Raw genomic sequence first — 25103 nt, forward strand, 5'->3', positions numbered from 1 at the left:
ATTTATTTATTTATTTATTTTACATACAGTGGGGCAAAAAAGTATTTAGTCAGCCACCAATTGTGCAAGTTCTCCCACTTAAAAAGGTGAGAGAGGCCTGTAATTTTTATCATAGATATACCTCAACTATGAGAGACAAAAGGAGAAAAAAAAGTCCAGAAAATCATATTGTCTGATTTTTAAAGAATTTATTTGCAAAATATGGTGGAAAATAAGTATTTGGTCAATAACAAAAGTTCATCTCAATACTTTGTTATATACCCTTTGTTGGCAATGACAAGAGAGCAAACGTTTTCTGTAAGTCTTCACAAGGTTTTCACACACTGTTGCTGGTATTTTGGCCCATTCCTCCATGCAGATCTTCTCTAGAGCTGTGATGTTTTGGGGCTGTCGCTGGGCAACATGGACTTTCAACTCCCTCCAAAGATTTTCTATGGGGTTGAGATCTGGAGACTGGCTAGGCCTCTCCAGGACCTTGAAATGCTTCTTACGAAGCCACCCCTTTGTTACCCGGGCGGTGTGTTTGGGATCATTGTCATGCTGAAAGACCCAGCCACATTTCATCTTCATTGCCCTTGCTGATGGAAGGAGGTTTTCACTCAAAATTTGACAATTCATGGACCCATTCATTCTTTCCTTTACACGGATCAGTCGTCCTGGTCCGTTAGCAGAAAAACAGCCCCAAAGCATGATGTTTCCACCCCCATGCTTCACAGTAGGTATGGTGTTCTTTGGATGCCACTCAGCATTCTTTCTCCTCCAAACATGACGAGTGGAGTCTTGACCAAAAAGTTCTATTTTGGCTTCATCTGACCATATGATATTCTCCCAGTCATCTTCTGGATCATCCAAATGCTCTCTAGCAAACTTGAGACGGGCCTTGACTTGTCCTGGCTTAAGCAGGGGGACACGTCTGGCACTGCAGGATTTGAGTCCCTAGCGGCGTAGTGTGTTACTGATGGTAGCCTTTGTTACTTTGGTCCCAGCTCTCTGCAGGTCATTCACTAGGTTCCCCCGTGTGGTTCTGGGATTTTTGCTCACCGTTCTTGTGATCATTTTGACCCCACGGGGTGAGATCTTGCGTGGAGCCCCAGATGGAGGGAGATTGTCGGTGGTCTTGTATGTGTTCCATTTTCTAATAATTGATCCCACAGTTGTTTTCTTCACACCAAGCTGTTTACCTATTGCAGATTCAGTCTTCCCATCCTGGTGCAGGTCTGTAATTTTGTTTCAGGTGTCCTTCGACAGCTCTCTAGTTTTGGCCATGGTGGAGTTTAGAGTGTGACTGGTTGAGGTTGTGGACAGGTGTTTTTTATACTGATAATGAGTTCAAACAGGTGCCATTAATACAGGTAACGAGTGGAGGACAGAGAAGTCTCTTACACAAGAAGTTACAAGTCTGTGAGAGCCAGAAATCTTGCTTGTTTGTAGCTGACCAAATACTTATTTTCCACCATATTTTGCAAATAAATTCTTTAAAAATCAGACAATGTGATTTTCTGGATTTTTTTTCTCTTTTTGTCTCTCATAGTCGAGGTATATCTATGATGAAAATTACAGGCCTCTCTCATCTTTTTAAGTGGGAGAACTTGCACAATTGGTGGCTGACTAAATACTTTTTTGCCCCACTGTATCTTAGTTGTAGTATAAACACTCTCCTTATGTGAAGAAGTCTGCGGTTCTGCTGGTCCGGGTCAGAACCGGGACACTCGGTGCTGTTATGTAACATTCAGGAACCAAGCTGTCCTCTCATCATGTGTCTCTGTCCCTGCCGCTGGCGCCATCATGTCCCCCGCCGTGTGCAGAGCGCTCTGCGCGTGCGCAGTGCGTGTGTTTGCGCCCGGCTCGCCTGGCTGCGCTGCGCTATAAAAGAAGCGCCTCCAACCCGGAGCCACATCAGCTGATCGACCTCTGTAGACCCGCACCACCTCGGCTCAGACATGGATCCCTGCGACTGCACCAAGAGTGAGTACTTGGTTCTGGTTCCGGTTCCGGTTCTGTAGTTTGGAGGCTGATCTGGTTTTCTCTCCTTCAGCTGGAAAATGTAACTGCGGAGGTTCCTGCACCTGCGCGAATTGCTCCTGCAAATCCTGCAAAAAAAGTAAGAACATCTTCATTTTCTTCTCTCCAGCTGCTTTTAGCTGGAAGCTCCAGTTTTCCTCAGTGATGCTGGAACTGGTGGAACTGGTGGAACTGGTGTTCTGCTGCTCAGCGTCCTGATCTTTGCTGCTCTTTGCTTGCAGGCTGCTGCTCTTGCTGCCCATCAGGCTGCAGTAAATGCGCCTCTGGCTGCGTGTGCAAAGGGAAGACCTGCGACACGAGCTGCTGTCAGTGATCTCCCCTCCCCCACCTGCTGCTGAGGAGAAAAGCCTTTCCTTGTTTCCATGTCGTGGAAAATGTTTTGTACTCATCTTGAAATAAAAATGTTAATATTGTGGCATTTTCTCTGGTTGGTTTCTTCATGCTGAGCTGAAAATATTGCAAGGTGCTCCAGCCTTGAGCTCCTGGTCTGAGGTCCACGACCTGAAACTGGAACGGAACCAGTACAGGGCCCAGAACCAGTAACCCAGAGCCCAGTCTGACCTGCTTGGCCTGGAGAAGAATGGTCCAGTCCTAATGATCTGCTCGCTGTTCCAACATGTTCATGACCTGATTCACGTGACAGAGGGGGGAGGAAACACTGCCGGTCAGCTGGCTGAAAAGCAACTGGAAACCTGGGTAACTATTCTGAAGGGGTCTAACTGGGAACTGTGGGCAGAGGACTCAACACATGTCGGCTAATATAAATGTCTAAGAAATTATAACTGACCAAAAATGGTAATGTGGGAATGCTGCCATTTCAAAGAAGTTCAACATAAAACCAGTGCAACCAATACTTCCAGTAGGTCTTGTGGTAGATTGGGGTGAAGTCCATTAACCAAATGCAGAGTGTCATGAATTTTGGATCTTCAAGTATTGCATCAAGTTCAGCTGGTGTATGAACAAGAGGACTCACTATGGCTGTCAACTGGCAGTTCAAAGTGGAAAAAAGAAAAGTACAAATTCAGGGAACCAAAAGCAGAAATATCACTGAAATAAACAATACAGTTTAGCAATATGGGATTACTACTATTTGGCCAGAACCACACATAAGTTAAGCTGCTCCAGTGGAGCACCACTGCCCCCTGCTGCCCTGGAAGTCCAAAGCAGCAGCTTAATTTGCTTCTGCCTGCTTTGCTTCCCTCTGTCAGGTTCTGATGCTTTGATGCAGGACTGGAATGAAGAAGAAGCTGGTTGGAATGGCTTATTGGTTGAAATGATTGAATCTGGTTCCATCACATGAACTCAGACATTAAAGATAAATAATTACAACTTCTCTCAGTTTTACAGAATTTACCAGGTCTGGCTAAATTGCATAAAATATATTCTCAAAGGTTTTGGATCAGATATAATTTCTAAAATCAGAACTTTTCTTCCAAAGTATTCTGTGTCACATCTAGCCCACTAATCATTTTATAAAGACTAAATTTAGATATGAACCTGCTGGATGCTCATTCTGTCATGAAGAGGAATTAGATGATCTTTTCTTCCAGTGTCACTGAAGACTTGGAGCAATATGTGGGGTTTGCTCCAGGCTCGGGGAATCCAACTGCCAAATGAGTCTGACAATAAATACATTCGGTGTTTAATTTCAATGATCCAAATTTTTAATTAATATCGTTTTACTGGGAAAGTTTTTTTTTTTTTTAAATAAATGCATAAAAAAAAGTTAATCAAAATGTAAATAACTGGAGGGGGGAAAAAAAAATCCTAAAATGTTTTTGTAAATCTCAGTATTTGGATAAAAGTAAATCTGTTCAACAACTTCACTTATACTTTGATTAACAACTTTGTTTGGATATAAACTTGTTGTATGCATTTCAAACTGTAAAACCCAAATGTTACTTTGTATTAATATTGCTGCCTTGTTTTATTTGTAAACTATTTTCTAAATAAAAGGAGGGGAACTATGCGGAACTAAAGTCAGGAAGCTGGTTTCCGTCAGGAGCGGCGGAAGTGACGACCACCGGAAGCAGAGAGTCCTTTCCTCCATAACACCGCTGCTTTTCTAGGGTCCTGGCGGCCTGAGAAGATGCCTAAGGTGGTCTCCAGGAGCGTGGTGTGCTCCGACACCCGGGACCGGGAGGAGTACGACGACGGCGAGAAGCCGCTCCACGTCTACTACTGCCTCTGTGGCCAGATGGTTCTGGTTCTGGACTGCCAGCTGGAGAAGCTGCCCATGCGGCCCCGGGACCGGGCCAGGGTCATCGACGCCGCCAAACACGCACACAAGTTCTGCAACGTGGAGGAAGAGGAGCAGGCCTTCATCAAGAGGGCGGAGGGCATCGAGCGGCAGCACCGCAAGAAGTGCGGGAAGTGCGGGCTGCTGCTGTTCTACCAGCATCAGGACAAGAACAGCCCGGCCACCTTCATCGTGGACGGAGCCGTGGTGAAGTTCGGCCAGGGCTTCGGCAACACCAGCGTGTACAGCCAGAAGCCGCCGGAGGCCCCCAAGAAAGTCCGGGTGATGATGACCAAGCGGACCAAAGACATGGGCAAGTTCAGCTCCGTCACCGTGTCCACCATCGACGAGGAGGAGGAGGAGATCGAGGCCCGGGAGGTGGCCGACTCCTACGCCCAGAACGCCAAGGTGATCGAGAAGCAGCTGGAGAGGAAGGGCATGAGCAAGAGGAGGCTGCAGGAGCTGGCCGAGCTGGAGGCCAAGAAGGCCAAGATGAAGGGCACGCTCATCGACAACCAGTTCAAGTAGGATTAAGGGGGAGAACGGGGAGGTTTCACTGTGGGTCAACCAAGCCTGGATGTGATGATGATGATGATGATGATGATGATGATGATGGACTCTTGGGGCTGGCAGAACAGCCTCACACTCTGAAACCTGCTACGATGCGTTTAATGAAAGGGGGGAAATGGGATTGTTTTGGATTTCTGACTGTTGCTTCCCTAGTTTTTGTTTTCTACAATAAAGTTAATTTTAAAAACTTGCTGTTTTTCCTGAAGCAGATGGCGGTTCTGCTGGATGTGAGTCCAGCAGAACCTCTATGGGACATAAACAAAGCTGTGCCTAATAAAGTGGCCCTTGAGTAGGCAGAGGGTAGAGTCCATTCTGTTTTCAGAACTGATGCTGTTTATTTAGCATCAAAGGCATTTTAGGAAATGTTTCACAAGAAGAAAAATCTCATCAAAAGTCAGACTGTAGAGAAACGAGATGAAGTGAGGTCAAAGGTCGTAACGCTCAACAGGAAGTTCTGCCTGCTTTCCTCAGGTTTGGACCAACTGGAGACCATCAGGAGAAAAATATGAGTGAAAACTGGACCAGAGGAGAATGATGCAGGAATAGCCATCTGACCTTTGACCTTAGAAATAAAGAAGAGAACACTGGAAGGTCTGATGAGCCTGAAGCCGTCACGACACTAACCAGGTGTGCAGGGTTCCAGAACCAGACCCGTCTTTATTGGGCTGAAAGATGAAGAGTCCGCTCTGCAGAGCCTCATCGGGTCAGAAACGGCTGCAGCTCAGGCAAACTGGATGAAGATCTTAGATTTTGGGCTGGACTTTGACTAGGCTGTTCCAACCCATGCTGTGATCTAGACCATTCTATTATATCTCTGGCTGTGTGTTCAGGCTGGTTCTCCTACTGGAAGCTGAACTTTGACCCCAGCCTCAGCTGCCTGCAGGTTTTCCTCCAGGTTTGTTCTGATCGGCTTCCTGTCTCTGCTGGAGAAAAACAGAAGGACCAACAGAAAAGACCAAAGTTGATAAAAGTGTTGAAAAGAAAGTAGAAAATGTTCAACTTCATATCTGACCCTTCTGTGCAGCACACAGTGCAAAACAAAAAGCTCTTTAATAAAGAAATGGTTGGAGAATGAACAGTATGTAGGCTGATGGAAAAAAATGGTGACTTTTTATTAAAAATACACATTAATATGAACAAGAGTTAAATGCATTTCCTCTATAACATTTTCAGCAGTTTACCTAAATGAACCATCTTTGATTTTCAATATTATGACTTTATGGACAGAAAATGTAGACATAAATTCATAGGAAACACTCTGATGTTATAATTTGTAAATCATGTTTATAAATTATATTTGAAGAAAATCAGAACCAATTATTTTCTTACAAAAAATGAATTAAAAAATTGTTTTAAAGTTGTGTGTTCAGTTTTACCTTTTAGTGACTCCCTGTGTGTTTTGTGACTCCGTAAACTCAGAGACCTTTTTTATCGTGATGTTATAAATGTTTTTTGGAAAAGCTTTCAAAACTGGATTTTGGATTAAAAATCTGTTCAAGTTTCGATGTGATAAAAGTTGGTCTTCTAACAAAGTGGTCGAATCAAACTACAGCAATAAAGAAATTATAATTATCTTTTTGACGTTTTTTCATTCATATGTACAATAAAAAAAACACCCATTTTCAACATGTTATAAATGAAATAATTGTATGCACTAAATTGTTGCAATACAAAATGCCAAAAATGATTCCAGTTTATTGATGATTTACTTTAAAATTTGAAAGTGCTCTTGTAATAATTTCTACTCCTTTTACATTGTTTGCTTTTTGTTTTGAAGCATTGACCTTTATCACATGATCATGTGATAAAGGTCCTCTATATCACATGAATCTGTCCCGTGAATCTGACATTCAGATTCACGGTTTTGTTTGTGAATCTGAAACCATTTTTGTAACTAATTGTTTTAACCATTGTTGTCAAGAGACTGTTTTAAAAGAGATTTTTGATCTGAAGGGAAACAGAAGATGTTCTGAAAGTACTGACTTCACTACACTTTTTAAAATTCTAAAGCTTAAAACTGGCAAATGTGATAACTATGCAAAATATGAAACAACAGAGTATGTTATATTAGAATGTCACAAATATGAAAAAGAGAGAAGGTATATGAGGAGAAAGTTTGAAAGTATTAAGGAAAATATTAATTTATCAGATATTTTAAGGAAGATTTTGGGGAGTAAATTTATACAAATAGTTATTCGATTTTTACAGAAAACTAAATTTAATTATAGTAGGTGTGTTTGTGAATGTGTATGATATAGACCAGTGTCTCCCAACCCTGGTCCTCAGGGCGCACTGCCCTACATGTTTTAGGTGTTTCCTTGCTTTACCTCAGGTGATTTTAATTGACAAGTGTTTGCTAAACTGCAATCAGCTGAATCAGGCATATTAAAGCAGAATGCAAAGTTATGAATAAGTATGTATATTTACAAGTGTCTTTTGCAAATATATATATATATATANTAACTGTACAGAAACATGACTTGGGTTAATTTCAGCTGAAGTAATGTTTGCAGCGTCAGAAACTCAATGTCGCTGTGAAGCATTCAGCAGACCTGTTGATGTCCTGATAGTTGCTTAGCTGACAACCCTCAGTTTTTCTTATGCTTTTGTTTCTCTCAGCCCTCTTGTTGTTTTTCAAATCCTCATCCAGACTCATCAAAATTTATTGTATGTTTTTTTTATTTTTTTTATTTTATATTTGTGTTTATTATTTGTTTTTTGTCAATAAAATACACAAAGCCACACATTTAGTATAAAGTATATCTTGCCAGATCACTTTCATAGGAAGTGGAGGCCATCATACAGACCCTGTAATTGCTATTGACTGAGTGCTTTCAGCAGTACGTTATCAGCCTGCAGAGCACTGACTGACTGAAGCACTCTTAACCGCAGTAGTGCAGTGATATCGAGTTAGCCGTGCTGCCTGGACTCTTTTGAGTAAATAATGAAAAGAGCCTTTTACTTGAATCCTCTTGAAGTCTCCTCCTTTTGGCATTTCACTGCTATTGTAGGTTGTGAGGGTTGTATAAACTGTGCAATGGAAGATGTGTGCACCTGTTTTATCTCTGCCGTCTGCAGAGCTCTAGGTCAGGGCTTGATAAGCAATCTGCCCTCATATGTTTTAGTTTTCCTTCTCCTCACCTGCATGACTCCAACTCCCTTTTTCTCTCATTTTGTGCTTTCCTGTTGCCTCAAACTTTCTCCTGCATTGCCTACACACAGATATTTTTACAGAACCCCCACAGCTCTACTTTTTGTAGTCCTTCTCGGTTTCTGTTTGTTCTCTTCTTGTTTGTCTGTCCGTGCATCTTGGACTCTATGCCCTCCCCCACCCCCCTCCATCCAGTCCTGAGGTAATCTGAGGGATCTGTCTGCGGACGTGAAGCCGCTCACTGCACCGCTCTGCTCTCCACTGTGTTGAAACACTGATAAGAAGCATTGCTTGGCAACGCTCCCCCAAGCCTGCATCTTTCAAATCAACAGATGTTCCTTCGCACACAAACACACACGCACAAACCCCGCTCAAGTTTTATGGATGCACGGCTTCAAAGTGCTCATCTCCTACGAAATTTCAGCAGAGCCAAGCATCGCTCTATCTGGAACATCTTTCACTTTCATTTTGATGTTCTGAAGCAGGCTATATTGGTTTGCCATTCATTTCTACTTTAATGGAATATAGTCAGTTTAGGGTATCATGGAAACCACATACAAAAGTTGTAGAAGGCTGTGACATTGCATACAACAAAACATCAAACTCTTAATGCGTGGCGTAGAAGCCACTCAAGATGAAAATAGTGATAGTCTCCAACTTTAATGTAGCAAAAAGTTTGATACTGATTTATCAAGTCAGAATGAGGTCAAAAGTAAGTTGCTTGGAGACTAGTTGTCTCCAAGCAACTGGAGGCAGTTGTGACAAAAATGTGTTTTTTGTCACAAGTAGATTGCTACTTGTGTCAAAAATTGTACTTCTGTTAGATGATGTAATTAGATGATGTAATTTGTACTCCTGTTCTGACTGGCATTGCTTCTCTTTTGTGCCTGAGTGTAAGTAAGCTTGAATTCAAGCATTGCTGTAGTTAATAAAAATTGATGGAAGTCTAATTTTTCAACACAATCACTCTGTTTTTACTTAGAAAAATACATTAATCTATAAACATTATCTGTCATACCCTTCATATCTACACATTTATGTCTGAATGTTTCATTCAAGGAATGACATGTTTGTTTTCTCTTTAAGTTAATGCCACAGACGTGGTGGTTAAAAAGAAAGTCTGAATTGTTGTTTAATTGGCTCAGACAGAGGAAAAAAAAAAAGCTGCAGTTGTATGTAATTTTTTTAACTAAAAACTCAGGTGGAAACTTTGGAGAGAGTTTCTTGATTTATTTCTTCAAGCAGCCTGATGATATTAAGAGACATTTTACACTGACAAAGGACACACAAGAAGCAAAAACTATAACAAAACAATACATTTTCTTATCAATTTATCCGATTTTATTTTATTATTGTATTATGCTCACAAATTACCATACATAGTGTAGTGCCTTTACATTTTGAAGAGGTTTGGCTCCAAAAGTGGATCTAAAAAGGTATTTTTTGCTTGGAAAAACAATAGATTGTGATCTATTTATTTTTCATGTCTGAACCATAGTTGCACTTCTAAATTTCAGTTTAGTTTCTTTGTTGGAGCATCATTTAATTTCAAACAGGAGTTGACTCAAAATCAGCGTTCTGTTTAAAAGAAATGTAAAAAAAAAAAGAAGTTTTTTTTAATTTTACATTTCTTTTAAACAGAAAGCTGATTTTGACATTTATTTTTTATTTTTTTATACAGCTCCTTTAGTTTTAGTGTGAAATTAGTTTGATATCAGCAGATGTGTTTCGACGTTGAGTCCTTGTGATTATTCCCTGTCTGTTTCCTTACAAACATTCAGAGGCATACATATACAAGGAGTCCAAGTTTAGGGTGACACTGTGCCAAGACAACACCACAGGATTTACTCTGCATGTCCTCTTTGCCCTGTGGCCCGTCCTCAATCAAACCTGATGACTGGCTGTTTGTGGGTATAAAAAGAAATCCCATTTTAGGTTTCATGCTACGCACCAGTTTGTAAAAATATATTTTTTTTTTCCTTCATCATGCCTGATGCAGCTGCGTTTGACTGTTTACAACACACACAGTGGAGCTGTTTGCAGATCTCGTGCATGTATGTGTAGCAGTAATAATTTTAACCAAATGGTTCCGGTTTAAGGGTAACAGCATGTCGCGAAAATATCCTGCTCATTTTAACCTGAGTAGATGTCAGTAAGGCAGAGCTGCTTTCCTTTTTATTGTGAATCTCTCACCCCTGAAGCAACAGATTGTGACTTTATCCTGGCACTATGGCTGCAGCTTTTTTAACTCCCAAGTCCCTAAATTCTCTCAGGTCATGTTCCCTCATCTCCCATTCATTCAGGATTAGCTTTGTGTGGGTAGCGCCATCCTAAAGCATTGATTCCCCTTTTTTTTTTTTTTTTTTTTTTTTTTACAACATTGAATTGAATCCCATTATTTTCTCCTGTTCCCACTCTGTCTTTTTGTTTTGGAGATTAGCCTTGGAAGTCATTGCCGTCATTTTGAGATTTAGGTTCTTACTTTGAAAGGCTGTGATGTCGATGTTAGATGTGAGCCCCCACAGATGGCCCTAAAGCATCAGAGAGAAGCACTGTATGATGATATTTTTGCAGCTTGTGTCACAGTTAGCGAGCCTTATTGATGTAAAGCTACTAATGTCACATGGACTGTGACCCGCTTACTTTCAGGTGGTTAACCTGCTTACACTTTTCAGTCCTCTCTGCTTCTTACTGTAAGCAAAGAGCATGCCGAGTCAGTGTTTGGCAGGGATGTATACACATTGGCCTCCATGTGATGGTAAACAGAGTGGGGATAGCTTACAGATTAGCGGTCTTCAGTGTTGACAAAAGGGACAGCAGAAGGGGAGCTGAGAGCGGAAACAGAGCCGGCCACACACACAAAGCCTTGAAGTTGCACGACGGTTCTGTCTCTCTAAACAGACAGGAGTTGACGGAAGAGACTTCAGCCACAAAACTGGGCTTTGATGTGCTTTCCACATTGTTTATGGCAAACTCACTGCCAGGGATAGATTCTGGTCGTTTTAGGGCTTTGTTAGGAGAGGCTTAGGAGAAAGAGAGGTCTGAATGTTTTTCTGTTTGCCTTTTCAGATTGAAAACCCCAGGTATTTGAGAGAGAAGCCCAGCCCCTTATCACCAGTAAGTTGTCAGGGGTCCTTTGTTGTTTATTTGATGCTTGGGAAAAAAAAAAAAGTTGTCTTTGAGCTCTTCTATCTTCTCATCACCTTAATGTTCTCCCTTTTGTCTCTGTAGATTTTAAAGTCAACCATTGAGACAAATAGCACCTTTGCCACTGATCATGGTCTACAAAGCAAAGAGGTACGCCGCTGAATATAGTTAAACCTGGAAAATGCCCAACCCAACTTTTTCTTGTTTTGTCACATTATGACCTCAAACTGCACTGCTTTGATTTTGTGTTATATGCAAGTTAAAAAAAAAAAGAAATATTGCTTTCAAAATATTTTACAAACTTATCTCTAAAAAGTGTGATATGCATTTGTATTCAGCCCCCTTTACTCTGGCACCCCTAATTAAAATCCAATTACCTTCAGAAGTCAACTAATTAATAAATGGAGTTCACCCGTGTCTAAATTAATCTCTGAATAAAAACAGCTTTTCTATGCAGACCTCGGAGGTTTGTTTAAAGAACATTAGTGAACAAACAGCATCATGATGACAAAAGAACTTAGCAGACTGGTGAATAAGAAAGTTGTGGAGTTAAAATATAAAAATGTAGCCCAAGGTTTAGACGTCTCACAGAGAACGTGGCAAAACTGCAAACCAACCAAGAATTAGCTCTCCATCTAAAAATCTGCTTCAATAATCTGCACTTTATGAAAGAGTGGCAAAGAGAAGGTCATTGCTGCCCAAATAAATTCTATTTGGCAGAAGGTTTGCAAAAAAATTAAAACTGGGGTGTGGAGGTCCGCTTTCCAGGACAACAACCCCAAGCATAGATGTATTCATGTGTTAAAGGCACTGGGTCACACTGGAAAATCAAATGAGAATAAGACCTTAAAATAGATGTTCTCAGACTGTCTTCAGCCAATCTGACTGTTTTTGTCGAATTTTCCAAAGAGGAATAGGCAAAACATTTCCCTTTTTAGATGTGCAAATCTGGTAGAGCCATACCCCGAAACACTGTTAGCTGTAATTGCTGCAGAGTTCTACAAAGTGTTGACTGAAGGGTGAATACAAATACATTATACATGGTTTTCCTTTTAATTCACAATTTTGCCCCTCTAACAAAGTACATTTAGCATTTTTCTTTTAATATGTCTGTCATCCATTTGTGACATTTGTTGAAAGTTGGTGAGTTGTTTTTTCTTTAATGTCTGTTGCGTAATAGTTTTTTTTTTGTTGTTTTTTTGTTTTTGTTACTTGTTTTTTTATTGTGTTGCCTTTGATTGACATCTTAGAAGCGAGGGTTACTTTAGGCCTTATTAGGAAGACCCTAAAGTTGATAGCAGTTTAGTTGATAGCTGGAATCAGTTTTCAGAGCAGTGGTTACAGTATTGCATAGCCCAGAGTGTTTTCCGTGACCAAATAAACTTGAATGAATGAAAAGTTTGTGGTAGAGATGTGATGAAATATAGTAAGGCGCTGTACATTTCATCCCATTGCCTTTTTCTGTGTAGCATGCTTTATATTTATGATTATATGAAAATAAGAATATCACATCGAGAAGTCAAACCCAACCCTGCCTGCTATAAAGGTGTAAGACACCCCAGTCATTTATAAACACCCATCTACATGGCTTATACCGGTGGAATGGCCAATTCCCTAAGAAGACAGAAATATCGCCAGCTTCCTCTGATGACTCTCTTTCTTTCCGTATGTGGATTTAAGCAGAAAATCCTATTCTGAAAGCATGCTTTGAAGTCCCATCTGACCCTCCCCAACTCTCCCAAACCTCCAGTCATTCCTTCTACCAAGCACCGTAAACGCAGCGTTAAATATAAAACTGAGCATGACTCGTATGTAACCGTTCTGGCTTTTAGTGGCTGCCGCAGTCGCTTTGACTGCTTTGACGGATGCAGGTGCAGGGAGGGGTTCGTGGATACGTAGACACACAGGACATTGTTAAGAGGTGTCCATTACATCCCAGAGCATTGTTCACGGTTTGTGCTTTAACCTAGAACAGCAAGGAATGATGTCTGTACACTGATGCAGCTTAGCCACTGGAAAACCAAAAAATTAGAGCAACAACTTCTGCTGTTTGATTATATCTTAGACTGACTGAGTGGCTCAATATGGATGAATGTAATGGGAATGTTTACCTTACACTGATTGCATGCAGCACTTGTGGGTTTACACCTGTGTAATGTAATTCTATCCAGTATTTCAACCCTTTTGCAAATTGGCTGTGAAGCTTATGAACTGCTTTGATGCCCTTTATAAAGGTTTTGGGTCAACTGAATGAGGCTTTGAGTGAGTGGTGTCCAAAGTTTTTCCATGAGGCCCAAAATTATAAAGTAAACAGCACTTAACTTCTGGTAACTTTTTGATTTTATCTTCTCATTAATAACTTATGTGTATTTAAATTACTTTGTAATAACCAAACCTCCCCCAGCCTTGACCTTAAACAGGTACAGGTTGGGAAGGTGTGCAGACAAAAGTGAGCTTGTTAATTTTGCTGGCTGTTTTGCATTTAGTCTGACAGCAAAGGTTATGTTCGGCAGTTCTTGGAAAAATTTAGGTGAGCGTTTGGCCCGAACCCGTAAACAAACTCGGGCCATGGTTTGTTTTTCCATCGACCCGTTACCAGGGTGGAGTAGGGTGATGCGGTACTGATGCAAATTAGCTACGTCTCCTTTTCACACTTTCATCCTGTTTGCCGAAACCAATAGTAAAAACATGTGAATGTCCGAAATAAAGACAGTTGTGTTAATCAACCATGAGATGAGAGATTTACTCTGTAAACAAGAAGTATTCAAATACAAACGTTACCATTTTACAACTTCAGAAACTACTTTTTAAAGCACAAAGTGGTTTCATTATGACAACAGCTGGTATATTTAGCAAAAAACAAAACAGAAATCACAATTTTCTCAGAAATGTATAGGGGTTTTTTTCTCTCTTTTACTGCTCTGGCGACTTGTTCCTGCCTTTCCTGTGGCACATCATAGATTATTTTGTGTCACTAACATTGCAACAAGCAACGCTTTTTTTTTTTTTGACTGTAAAAATCTCATTCTAAAAAAATACAAAAATTGATTACTGACCAGATTTGTTCCATAACAGAATTATGTTTTGGGGCTTTGAATAAAATCCTTGAGAGCCGCAAATGGTACACGGACTGCACTTTGGACACCCCTGCTTTAAGGTTTCAAAAGAGCTAAAATATGGGACTGGTGTGATAAAGCCTTCAATACAAGCAGACCATCTTTTTCACGTAGAAACTGGTGTCTCACGCCTATTGATGCAAAATGAAACCAAAATGTCAAGCTTTTCCAAAGAGCTAAAGAAAAACATCAGGATGAACACACTGGAAACGGGAGGGAACGAGGCAGAAACGGGGCAGACCTTTTCCCTTTGATGTTAAGATTTGTGATGTTTACGCTTAAGAGATTTTGTTTCTCTTTTAATGTTTTTACCCCTTGCAGAGATTGTATTCATCAACTTAAATCAGGAAGATTGGGAACAGAGGAAGTTGTGTGCATGGTGGTATGGAGGTATTTTGAGGTGACTTACCCCTCTGCCTATTTGTACCTGCATTTCACACTCACACATTGCCATGTACTCCCTTTTTGTCCCCATGTCATAACCATAAACAAACAATTTCAAATCTTTTTTTTTTTTTTTTACATCATTGTGTTTCAGTTTATTCATCTTGTCTATTCATTGTTAAATTGATAAACTATGGTGATAATAGCACTTCTCCAGTCTCCTACTTACTTTATCTTACTTTTTGTCTGCACCTCTGTTGAATGTGGGTCAGTCACTTTAAAGGGGGTGAATGTTTATGCAAGCATTTAATTTATGTTAAACATTATGTCATTATTTTGCAGAAATCCGATTTTCACTTTGACATTAAAGATGTTTTTTTTTTTTAGATTTTGTCAGGAATGCCAAACGTTGATTTGTAAAAAGCAATAGAAGGGTAAAACATCGAAGGAGGTGAAGACTACTGGAAAAACAGAACAACATGATGCCACTTTCTACTGATGTGTCTAACCTTTTAGGTTGGGAGATGTTTGACACATTTATTTATTTATTTTTTGTAACGTCTGCATCAGATTGTGGTCAGTGCCCACAGCATGAGCAAGGAGCTTTAGCTGCTAGATACGAACAGCTTGATCCAATAAAATAAGAGCACTAAAACACCTTCAGTGTTGACACAGCTTGGCTGCTGTTTATGCCCTTTAGAGGGAGTCTGTGTGTGCAAGACATGCCTTGAGGTAGAGCATTTCCCCATAAGCTTTCCTTACACATATGTGACAGCTTATAGGTGAGTTGTGGAGGATGTATTGCAGGAGCGCCAAAGTCCCATTAATCCTACAGCACACTCTGAAAGTGCTTAGTGTTAAGAGGGCCGGGCCTTTATTTGGAAATTCAATTAAACTGTGACTGATGAGTCAGTTTTAGCTCGGCGCAGGCCTAAGGCTAGAGATTACAGGAGATACTGACAGAATGATTAAATCACACAGCCTTTCTTTTAGACTTTCTGTGTGCATGCCATCTTGAAGCTTTTCCCTCGGCACCTGACCTCAGGGAAAGTTGGCAGCAGCCTGGTAGATGTGTGTCAAGCAGTCATGGTCTAATGGTCGCAAGCCCCCAACTGGGGATCAGACCCCTTTGCTTTCTGATGCCATAATGATGCAGTCTCTCTAATCTAAGGGTCCTCTGGGATGAAGCTTGAGTTCTGAGCCTGTGATTTAGAGGGCCATGGCCTGTCTTATCTGATCGCTTTTGAAAGCTAAAAAAGGGTAACCTTGTGAGTCTCAGTAGTTTTAGCGGGGACTAGATCTGCAGCTGGCTTTCAAGATCATGCTTGAGGCATGGAGCCATGAGGGATTTACTATTTCATAATAATAAAGTTACTATTTCTCCTCTGTTCTTGTTATCTTAGTACTTTGTGGGTTTAGAGAATTTGAATGGAAGTCTCTCGGCCTCATACGCGCATTCTTGTTTTTGTTCAGAATGCTTCTTGTCAAAAACTATGCCAGATCAAATTTTAGCCACAATCTTTGTCCAGCCTTTTTACTTGGTCAGAAAGGTATAACATAACAGCTAGAAATTGGTCTGTAGCTGTTCCTACGTATTTTTCATGTTGTCAATTCATGCTTTTCACAACCCAGTTTCTAGAGTTCAGTCCATTTCTAGATGGGTCAAGCTTTTAATATGACATTGGATGGATGGATGGATGGATGGATGGATGGATGGATGGATGGATGGATGGATGAAAGAATAATGATTGAATGAGCAATAGATAAATAAAAGAAAACTGGAGGAATGCTTACAGATGGATGACATTTTTGTCCGTATTTTTATGGGTTAGGGGGAAAAAAAAGCCTGGAAAGAAACATTTGGCTATCCATAGAAATACTTCAACCAGATTCCTTACTTTTTATAGAAAAGGCCTTGTGAGGCGTAAGCAGCAGACAATTTTGTGAATGTATTCCCTCTTTAGAAATAAAGGCCTTGACCCCCCCCACCCCACCACTGACACCCCCATGGCATTCTGATATCGAACGGAAAAAGAATCCGATTCCGTCTTTTCCGCTCGCAGTCCCGCTCTCAGATCCCCCCCATCCACCCCTTCTTCTTCCCTCCCTAGCTCTCATCCTCTCAAAAGCAAAGTGTCAAAAAACATGGCATCTTACAGCGCTCGCTCCAACTCAGAAGAAGAGAAAAGGGAAGGAGCTGTACCACCCAGTCGGGGCTGATTGAAGACATCTCAGAAGCCTTAGGTGTACGACATTCCTCCTCCTCCTCCCTTCACCGACGCTTTTATAAACAAGTTTCAAACACCACTGATCTAGTTTGACAAACTTTCTCCAAAGAGCATTTGAAAAGAGGATAAGAAAGTGACCCCCCCCCATGAGCCTTTTTTTTTTTTTTTGTTCAGGCACCGTTAGAATCAGGTCTCTGCCTTACATTGTTCTTTTCAGTCACCACCTTCACTCTCTCTCTCTCTCTCTCTCTCTCTCTCTCTCCCTCCCTCTCCCCCCTCCTTCTGCTCCTCTGTCTTTCTCTCACTTCTTTTTGACTTCTTCGTTTCTACTCTGACAAGTCTCCTGTGGTCCTCTCAATTGCACAAGAAATAGCATTAAATCAAGAAAAAAAGATGGAGAAGAAAGAACAGAATACTTAAACGAGCTCTGTCAAGGATGCAGTTTGAATGTAGCTCAAGAGCTATAATGAGGAGCGGCATCCAGAAGGCAATTTCTGCATTTTAGTTGGACTTTTATTTTTAAAGGGGCGCTAAACGAGAAGGGAATTGCTGACTTCAGAGTGAAAACCTGAGCTCTTTGGTTTTGTTCCACTGTTTCAGTCCTGAAGCTTGGCTACATTTAGTTGTGTGCTGTTGATGTCTTCATTGTGTTCTGTCATTATTTACACACATAAACAATACTGCAGTTAAATCACGTTGTTTTCTTTTGATATTTATCTTAGAGACAAGGTCTAATGAGCTTTCCCTGTGCCAAGTGACATTTTGGGAATTTTTCAGCTTAATGGTTTTGATGACTAGAACAAACAAGGTTTAGCCTCGGGATGTTTTTAACCACTGACTCGCTCACACACACACACACACACACGCTCACGCATGCGCACACATGCACACACACTCCCGAGCACATTTTCAAGGGAGCAACATTGTCACCCTGCTGCAGGTTTGATTAACGTACCAGAAGATACACAGACTATACATGAGTGGTGACATCAAAGCAAACAGCCAGACAGTTTTTTCTGTCAAAGGTTTCCTTTGTGCCGTGTGTTTGTGCAGAGAAACATCCTCTAATTAAAGACAGCAGCTTAAAAAAAAAACAAAAAAAAACGAGGAAACTAAGATTTTCACTGATCAAATAAAAGTATATAAGTTAGTGAGGTAACAGTTTATTATAGAAGGATAATGTTGAACATGATACAAATGGTAGAAAAAGATGTAATGTAAATGTTTACAAGCCTTCTCTTTAACGTCATTTATTTTGTAGGTGAACAGTCTGCTAAGTTATGGAGTGTTCCATTTGTAAACACAAATGGCTTTTACTTTTCTTTGATTTCTTTTGACACTGCTTGTCTTTATTCATAAGTAGCTGGACAGGAAGTGGAGTCAATAAAGGGGAAAACATGCAGTAAATGTTTCTAAAGCCCAGAAATCAAACCCAGGATATTTGCATCTAAGACTGTAGCCTCATCATATTGTGAGCCTCTTTTTCTTCAGATGGGCATACAAGTGGGGGTGGCAGAGGTTTCCCGTCATTCCCAAACGCCGACAAATCGACTGGGCCATAAATCGGCCGGCCGATAAATCGGTGCACCCCTAAATTTTAGATAAGAATGGATAAAGAAAATGAAGTATGGACAATTACTTGTATTTCCAGAATAAATTCTCTCTTTAGTTTCATAAAAGTTTCATCCGTATATGTACATCTTTATCAGGTATACTGTAATGACAGGAACACCTGACAAATGTCCATCTCTTCAAGATGGACAACCAGTGGATTTACTAACTGTAGCAGTTAACCTAGCTTATTATCGTTAGTAATTCAAGAACATGTTCTGTTGTTGATTTATGTCACTGTGTGTGTGACTGGTTTAACACAAATTCAAGTTGTCAGAACTGCATAAAACTGTTTTATTATTGCCACAGCTGTAAGTATGTTTTATGTGCAAAGCTTGAAACCTGGAAATTCTGACTTACGGGTGTAAAACGCAGTGCAGCATGAGTTTGATGTAACAGCATCCTCAGCTCTGACTTTAGTCCACACAAGAAATCTTTATTTTTATTGCAAAAGACTGTCCTTCATGCTTCAAATAGAGATGTTGATCTTGGATGTTTTTTTTTTTTTTTAATTTGGCAAAATTTCACTCCGTGGCCCCCTGACCACAGCCCTCAACAAAGAAAATTAACAACCTTTAAATTAACACAATACGATCACTTAGATATGCTTTGTTTTATGGTTAATGCATGTTTTCTTCTCTGACACAAGTTTTTATGAAGTTTATAAAGTTCAAAGATTATGGGGTACTTTTTCAAGTCAGTCTTTCCCAAGTTGGATTCATGTAGTGTACAGCGAAGGCCCTCAGGACATCCCTGAGGTAGATATTAATGATTAAATCCTATTTATTTACCATGAATAAATGATATGAGAAAAAAGGCTCTTATTTAGTGATTTATGATTGGTTTGTAGGGTATAAGTAGTCTTAAATCAAGGTTCTCCCTTAGCTCTTGAAGGTATGGTCTAAAATTTCTCAACACAATGTTGAAGCTGATCCCTTCTTAAAATGGTGCATTTGAGTAAAAACGGTCATCAGTGTGACTGCTATGCTAATATTACGCAGCCATTTTGTGCTAGTAAGTTTCAGACGCACAACTTCCTAATTACACTTTTCTTTTTCTCTTTTGTGTTTTGCTTACGTTCTCTTTAGAGACGCACATGCACAAAATTTAAAGTATTTTTGGAATGATTTCCACAATTTTAATGGGAATTGTTTCCATGTTTGAAAGATGGTTCACGATAATTGTATGTTTTTTTGGCCTCTCTCATAACGTCTGCAAAAACAAACCAGTGCCAGAGAACAGATCAATTTGCAGTCGTTTTCACGTTCAGTTTCTGGAAACTACAGCTAAATTATAGAGTAGCAGACGTGGTGCGATGAGAGTGTTGTTTTTCTTTTGCATGACACGATGTTTCATCTGTTCTCAGACTGAGATGAAGATCAAACTGTTGGAGGCCAAGCACCAGGAGGAGAAACTGAAGATGCAGCAGAGGCATGATGCAGATGTTGAGAAGGCAAGAATGGAAAAACACGAGCTCACGACCAACTAACTTTACTGCTGTTCATGTCACCAGTTTTATTTTAATATTTAACTTGTATTTTTTTTAAATGATAGGTTTTGCTTTCAATATTAAATGAAAGGAGCATTGAATTTGATGTAGTTTATATTTCCCCACAGCTTTAGTGTTTATTAAATCAAGTCATAATCTGCAAGGTAATTTTGTAATGGAGGAAACTCAGAACCTTAGTTTCTGTTTAGGAATCTGAACATGACAGGCACATCTTCTGTGCAACCATTTAATCTGCGGTTGCCAACATAAAGCCATTAGGAAGCAAGTGAAAAGTAAAGGAATGCTTCTCTGTTCATCTCACTGGTTTCATCTCTTCAAAGCTTCTTGTCAGATGCTGAAAGCAGCACTAAAGCTGGTTTATTTAACTGTAAGTGCTGTCATTTAGGCTGCAGCTCAAGCACCTGGAATCAGTCTCGTCCTTACATGACTTTCCTTTGCTGCCATTGATTCTTTTAAGGAGACAGTTCGCCATTCACTTAAGACGATACGATTTTTCACATGGCACCACACTCTGTGTTGATTAAGTAATAACCTTTTAAGTCCAATAGAAAGTGAGGAGTACTCATTTTTATTAGTGGTTATTTTTTCAATATTTAAACGATTGCTGCTAGAAATGCACTGATCGAAATTTTACGGCTCCGTGTGTAAAGTCTTATTTTGATTTTTGGATTTTATACTATTCCTTTTTGAGAATCATAACTCAAGATGAACAGCACAATTTTTTTCTAATCTCTTCTGTGGAAGTGGCCATTAATTATGCATAATATGGGGAGATGAGACATCACTCTGTGTGTATTTAGCAGTTAAAAAAGTTTCCATAACTTATATTTGTGATTGGTGCAGCCAGTAATCCGAAGACAGCGGTCGCCAAGTGTGTTTCATAGAAAATATGGAATGTCGCCCTACCTGAGATTTTCCAAGGCCTGCCAACATTTCCAAACAGATTATGTTGGATTAGAGAAAAAGGCTGAATGAATAAAAAGTATAACATTTATTTATTTTTTATTTTTTTTGGCACCAGCTCACGTTACTGGTCTATTGTTGATCAAACCACTTATTGAAATAAAGTTTGCTTAGTGATTGCCTCAGCTCTGGCTCGTTTTAAACCTGCTCTCTTCGGAACAGTTTTGAGCATAAACAATGCAAAAAGCATAATGTAATACACACTCAGAAACATTTCTTGTTTATCCTAAATCATATATCTCTGCATATATCACAAGCCTTACTTGAGCAGTGCTGAAGAACCAAGATGCTCTCAAATGGACAAACGTTTGCAAACCAATTGGCAAAGGAAGGGGGCCAGTGGATAGAAAAAACTGAGCCTTTGCAGCATTTATGAAGCTACAGTCAGCATGTGGCTGTGGCAGTAGCTTCGAGGGAACGGTTAGCCGCTCTGCTAGCAGCTAGAGGCCGACTGTGGGGCAGCAACGTCGGTTCACAAACAGAAATTGAGATGGCGTCTCTTTTTGGGGGAATCTGAGTTTCAAAGACTCCTTGTGCAGATTATTAAATATGCCTCCTTTGGTAGCCATCCAGAAGAGTTGCACTTGACTCATTCTGCGGAACAAGAAGTGATAAAATGGAGCAGGAAGATATTAACAAAAAAGCAAAGAACGGGGAATGCTACACTACCAAGTCAGAAAAGTTCAAAGGCAGAGGTCTGGAAGTCTTTTAAACTGGTAGCAGTTTAAAATAATATGTCAAGTTTATTTCAGGCTCAGGCCTCTAATTAAAGTTCATTAGTCGGGTTGAATTGGGCTCGGACACACCGTCTATGGGTTTGGGTTGAGTTAGATTTTTTTTTTTTTAGGTTTGAGCTCAGCTCTCATCATAATATTGTGGCAGATCATTGTAGTTCAGTTGGTAATCCTAATTTAGTTCTCTTCTTCTGCTGTTCTCTGTCCTCTCTTTAATTAGTTGGATTCTCTTTGAATTAGGATGTCTTCGAAAGACCTCAAAAAAGGGATAATAATGCACTCTGCCTCAACCTGACCCTGTGGCTCTGCCTTCGGTTCTACACCCTGAAAAGAAAAACAAAAATCTCTTGGGGTGGTGAAATGGAAAAAAATTGGCTAGCCCTAAATGTTGGGTGAACTTTGCTCCAGGCGCCCAATCGTCCTTTCATCTCCTCCATCCCATTCACACCGGGATGATGACAGGCTTAGCTAATAAGGAGCGTCACGGGCTTCTAGAGTCAGACAAAAATAACATCTCCTATGTTTTTCTGCCATTCCCAGCAAGAGAAGCATGCTTTTGGATTGGATCTGTGCTGTTAAAAAGTCATTTTGCTATTCCATAGTTCCCAAAGACTTGGATTCCCAGCCTAAATTATTGCACAAGTTAAGGAAAAGCCTTTCTTTCTCTCTGTCTTTGCATATCTATGCAGATGCAATGCAACTGAGCATAAGTTCTTGGAAAGCTTTCTGCTTTATTTCCGTTACTGGAGCTGCAGCTCGTCATTGCCTGATTTAACTAATGACACCCAGATGGCAGCAGCAAGCAGATGCACTTACCTCATCACCTCGGTGCAGGTGGTTCATTCAGCTGCTATTTTACTCAGTTTGTCTTTGGTCTCCTAAGGAATTGAAATGCATACAGCACTTTCCGATTATACAGTTCATATCCAGATGTATGCTCTTAAAAGTGGCTCAGTTTCAAATAATAATAATTAAAAAAAATTTATAGTTTAGGGCATTTCTGTATTTTTATTTATTGATTGCCAAGAATACAAACACAATCTCTTTACTTGTGTGTCTGATCTTAAAGTTTTAAGATACTTTGGTTCACTTCTCTATGTGCACTCATTGTCAAAAACTTAAATTTGCTTTGTGGACCTATTAGATGGCATCCCAACTCTTGTCAGTATTTGGTTGGGTTTACATCCTGTGTTTGCATCAATCTTTAGTGCCTCTTCCTTCTGTCTATAAAAGACATGCATTTATGGATTTAGAAACTCTTTTCCAGTGATTCATGACTTCGTAGATGGCTAAACAAGATGGAAAATGTTGATTTGAGCAGTTGCGAATCTCTCTTGTATGTTATGTTTTGCCACTGACATACTGAATATTCTGTTTAAGGATTATAATTATCATTATTTCTTAGTTTTGCATTGCAAAGATGTTAATTAATGTGTCTTAACTTCTACAAGATTTAACATTCTTAAATATGGCCATGACATAGATTCCAGAAAAAAAAAAAAAACACACACACACACACACACACTTTCATGCTAGCAGTATCTGCATGGCGCTGAAAACAGTCCTTTTCTTCTCACACTCTTTAGATTCTGGACCGAAAAAATCTGGAGATTGAAGAGATAAAGAGTGTGTACAGAGTTAAGCAGAAGGAATCTGAGGAGATGAACCGCAAGCTTGAAAAGAAAGGTGAGAGGTGACATGATTGCAGGGCTAACTGGAAAGATGTTTACAGTTGTGTCTCTGAACACTCAGAGTAAAAAGCCTAGAAAGGTGCTATCCCACAGGAGATCATGCTGGTGCAGAGTGATGTCCTCCAGCTGTGCTGCTCAGTCTGCGCAGTTTAAGCAAATAATTGTTGCCTTTTTTCTTCTTCTTACTTTTGTTTCCTTTGTGTTTTCTGTTAACTAAAAACATTTGATTGAATTTCACATACCTACACAATCAATCCCTTCAGGTAGATTTCTGTTTACATCCTTGATTTCTCTCCCTCTCCTCCCCCCACAGCCTTAAAGGAAAGGCCTGATTCCCTTTTTTGTGTGCTTGTGTCCAAACTCTCCCACAGTTCAAAGTGTTCTGCGTGAATCCCAGATCATCTGTGAGAGCAAAGAGAAGCAGATAGCGGAGCTGAAGAAGCTCTCCGATCAGAGTGCTGACTCTATAAAAAACGAGTGGGAGAAGAAGGTGGGATACTCTGCAGTCCTGCGCTGCGTAAGCCGCCTCAAGCCAGAGGGAAACTATGGGTTAGCGGGAGACCTCTCTGCAAGGAGCCAGGCTGTACTGGTTGAGAAAACAGATTCATTTCTTTCCGATTATCTTCCTTTGGGCTTTCAGCGAAGGCTTAGAGGTCCAGTCAGAGTGTTGATTCACTAATTTCTTCGGAGTTGCTGACTGTCTTTAAATATGCAGAAGGTTAAGAATGATTAGAAGTCAGACTTTTTGGTAATCTTCCAGCAGTGTTATACAAATTGCTTACATCTGAGCCTTTTCATCTGAAGTATTTACAATTTATTTTATACCCTTAAGCTTTTCACATTTTGTAATCTAAAGGGATTGTATGTGATAGAACAACACAAATATTTGTGAAGTAGGAGATTAAGAGTCTGAATATAAATCCATTCTATACTTACAACACTTTAATTGGCCTCTCAGTTCATAATGGTATTCTACTTTGTTGGTTTGCAATGCAAGGTATAAAAACACAGTGTGTGATGTATCATGACTCATACCAAGTAGGTTCAAGGCTAGATCAAAGTTTTTTTCCCCTAAAAATTATCAACTTAACTTTAGTCAGCAAATTGTTGTGGGAGTTGCTACTGTGTTGTAGCAGATGTTTGTCACTTGAACGTATTGTAGTTGTTAAAGAAACCACAGCCTTTTTACTTTTTCAAAGCTTAAAATTCATGACACTTTTCACTGATAAAGATCCAAATTTTATATACCGTATTTTTTGGACTATGAGCCGCTACTTTTTTCCTATGCTTTGAACCATTAGGCTTATAGCCTGGAGCGGCTTTTCTGTGGATTTTTCTTCAACCACCAGGGGGCTCTTTAGCAGAAAGTGAATTATTGGAAGTCAAAATTGGATATCAAAGAAGAAAGTGCAACTTTTCATTTAGAACAAGCACATGCTAGCAGCAGGCACGGCGGAGAAATTTCTTCAAACTCATATGATGCAACTTTTAAGTTGAAGGCCATCGATCTGGCAGGAGAGAAATAGAGCCGCTGCACATAAACTCAGCGTTGGAGACGGAGGGCGTGTCCTTAATAAATCCAGCAGATGCTGCGTCCTTATGGACAACCGATACTAGCAGCTTATAGCCCTGTGCGGCTTATATATGTAAGTTAACTTTTTTTTTTTTTTTTTTTTTTTCCCCCCAAAAAAGGAAAGGGGGGCTTTTAGCAGGGGGCGCTAAATAGCCGGGAAAAAA

The 25103-nt window shown here is 40.0% G+C and overlaps 2 protein-coding genes across 4 annotated transcripts in view; both read left to right on the plus strand.

Annotated features, from left to right (window-relative positions):
* The window catches only part of cep112 (centrosomal protein 112), a 138281-nt gene that overhangs the window by 16450 nt on the left and 96728 nt on the right, over positions 1 to 25103 (plus strand). For 2 of the 3 annotated variants that reach the window (XM_015048268.1, XM_015048274.1), the window contains exons 7-11: positions 11052 to 11099; positions 11214 to 11279; positions 19835 to 19921; positions 23262 to 23361; positions 23738 to 23856. In XM_015048268.1, the coding sequence (XP_014903754.1) occupies positions 11052 to 11099; positions 11214 to 11279; positions 19835 to 19921; positions 23262 to 23361; positions 23738 to 23856 (420 nt within the window). The remainder of the gene's footprint in view (positions 1 to 11051; positions 11100 to 11213; positions 11280 to 19834; positions 19922 to 23261; positions 23362 to 23737; positions 23857 to 25103) is intronic. The other variant, XM_015048283.1, reaches the window with a different exon arrangement.
* steep1 (STING1 ER exit protein 1) lies at positions 3997 to 5021 on the plus strand. Its single transcript, XM_015048317.1, has one exon. It carries the CDS (start codon positions 4112 to 4114, stop codon positions 4787 to 4789), a length of 678 nt encoding a protein of 225 aa, XP_014903803.1. The 5' UTR covers positions 3997 to 4111; the 3' UTR covers positions 4790 to 5021.

This window comes from Poecilia latipinna, unplaced genomic scaffold (genome assembly GCF_001443285.1).
Source record: "Poecilia latipinna isolate Pla-1442-1.1 unplaced genomic scaffold, P_latipinna-1.0 Scaffold42, whole genome shotgun sequence".
Classification (NCBI taxonomy): Eukaryota; Metazoa; Chordata; class Actinopteri; order Cyprinodontiformes; family Poeciliidae; genus Poecilia; species Poecilia latipinna.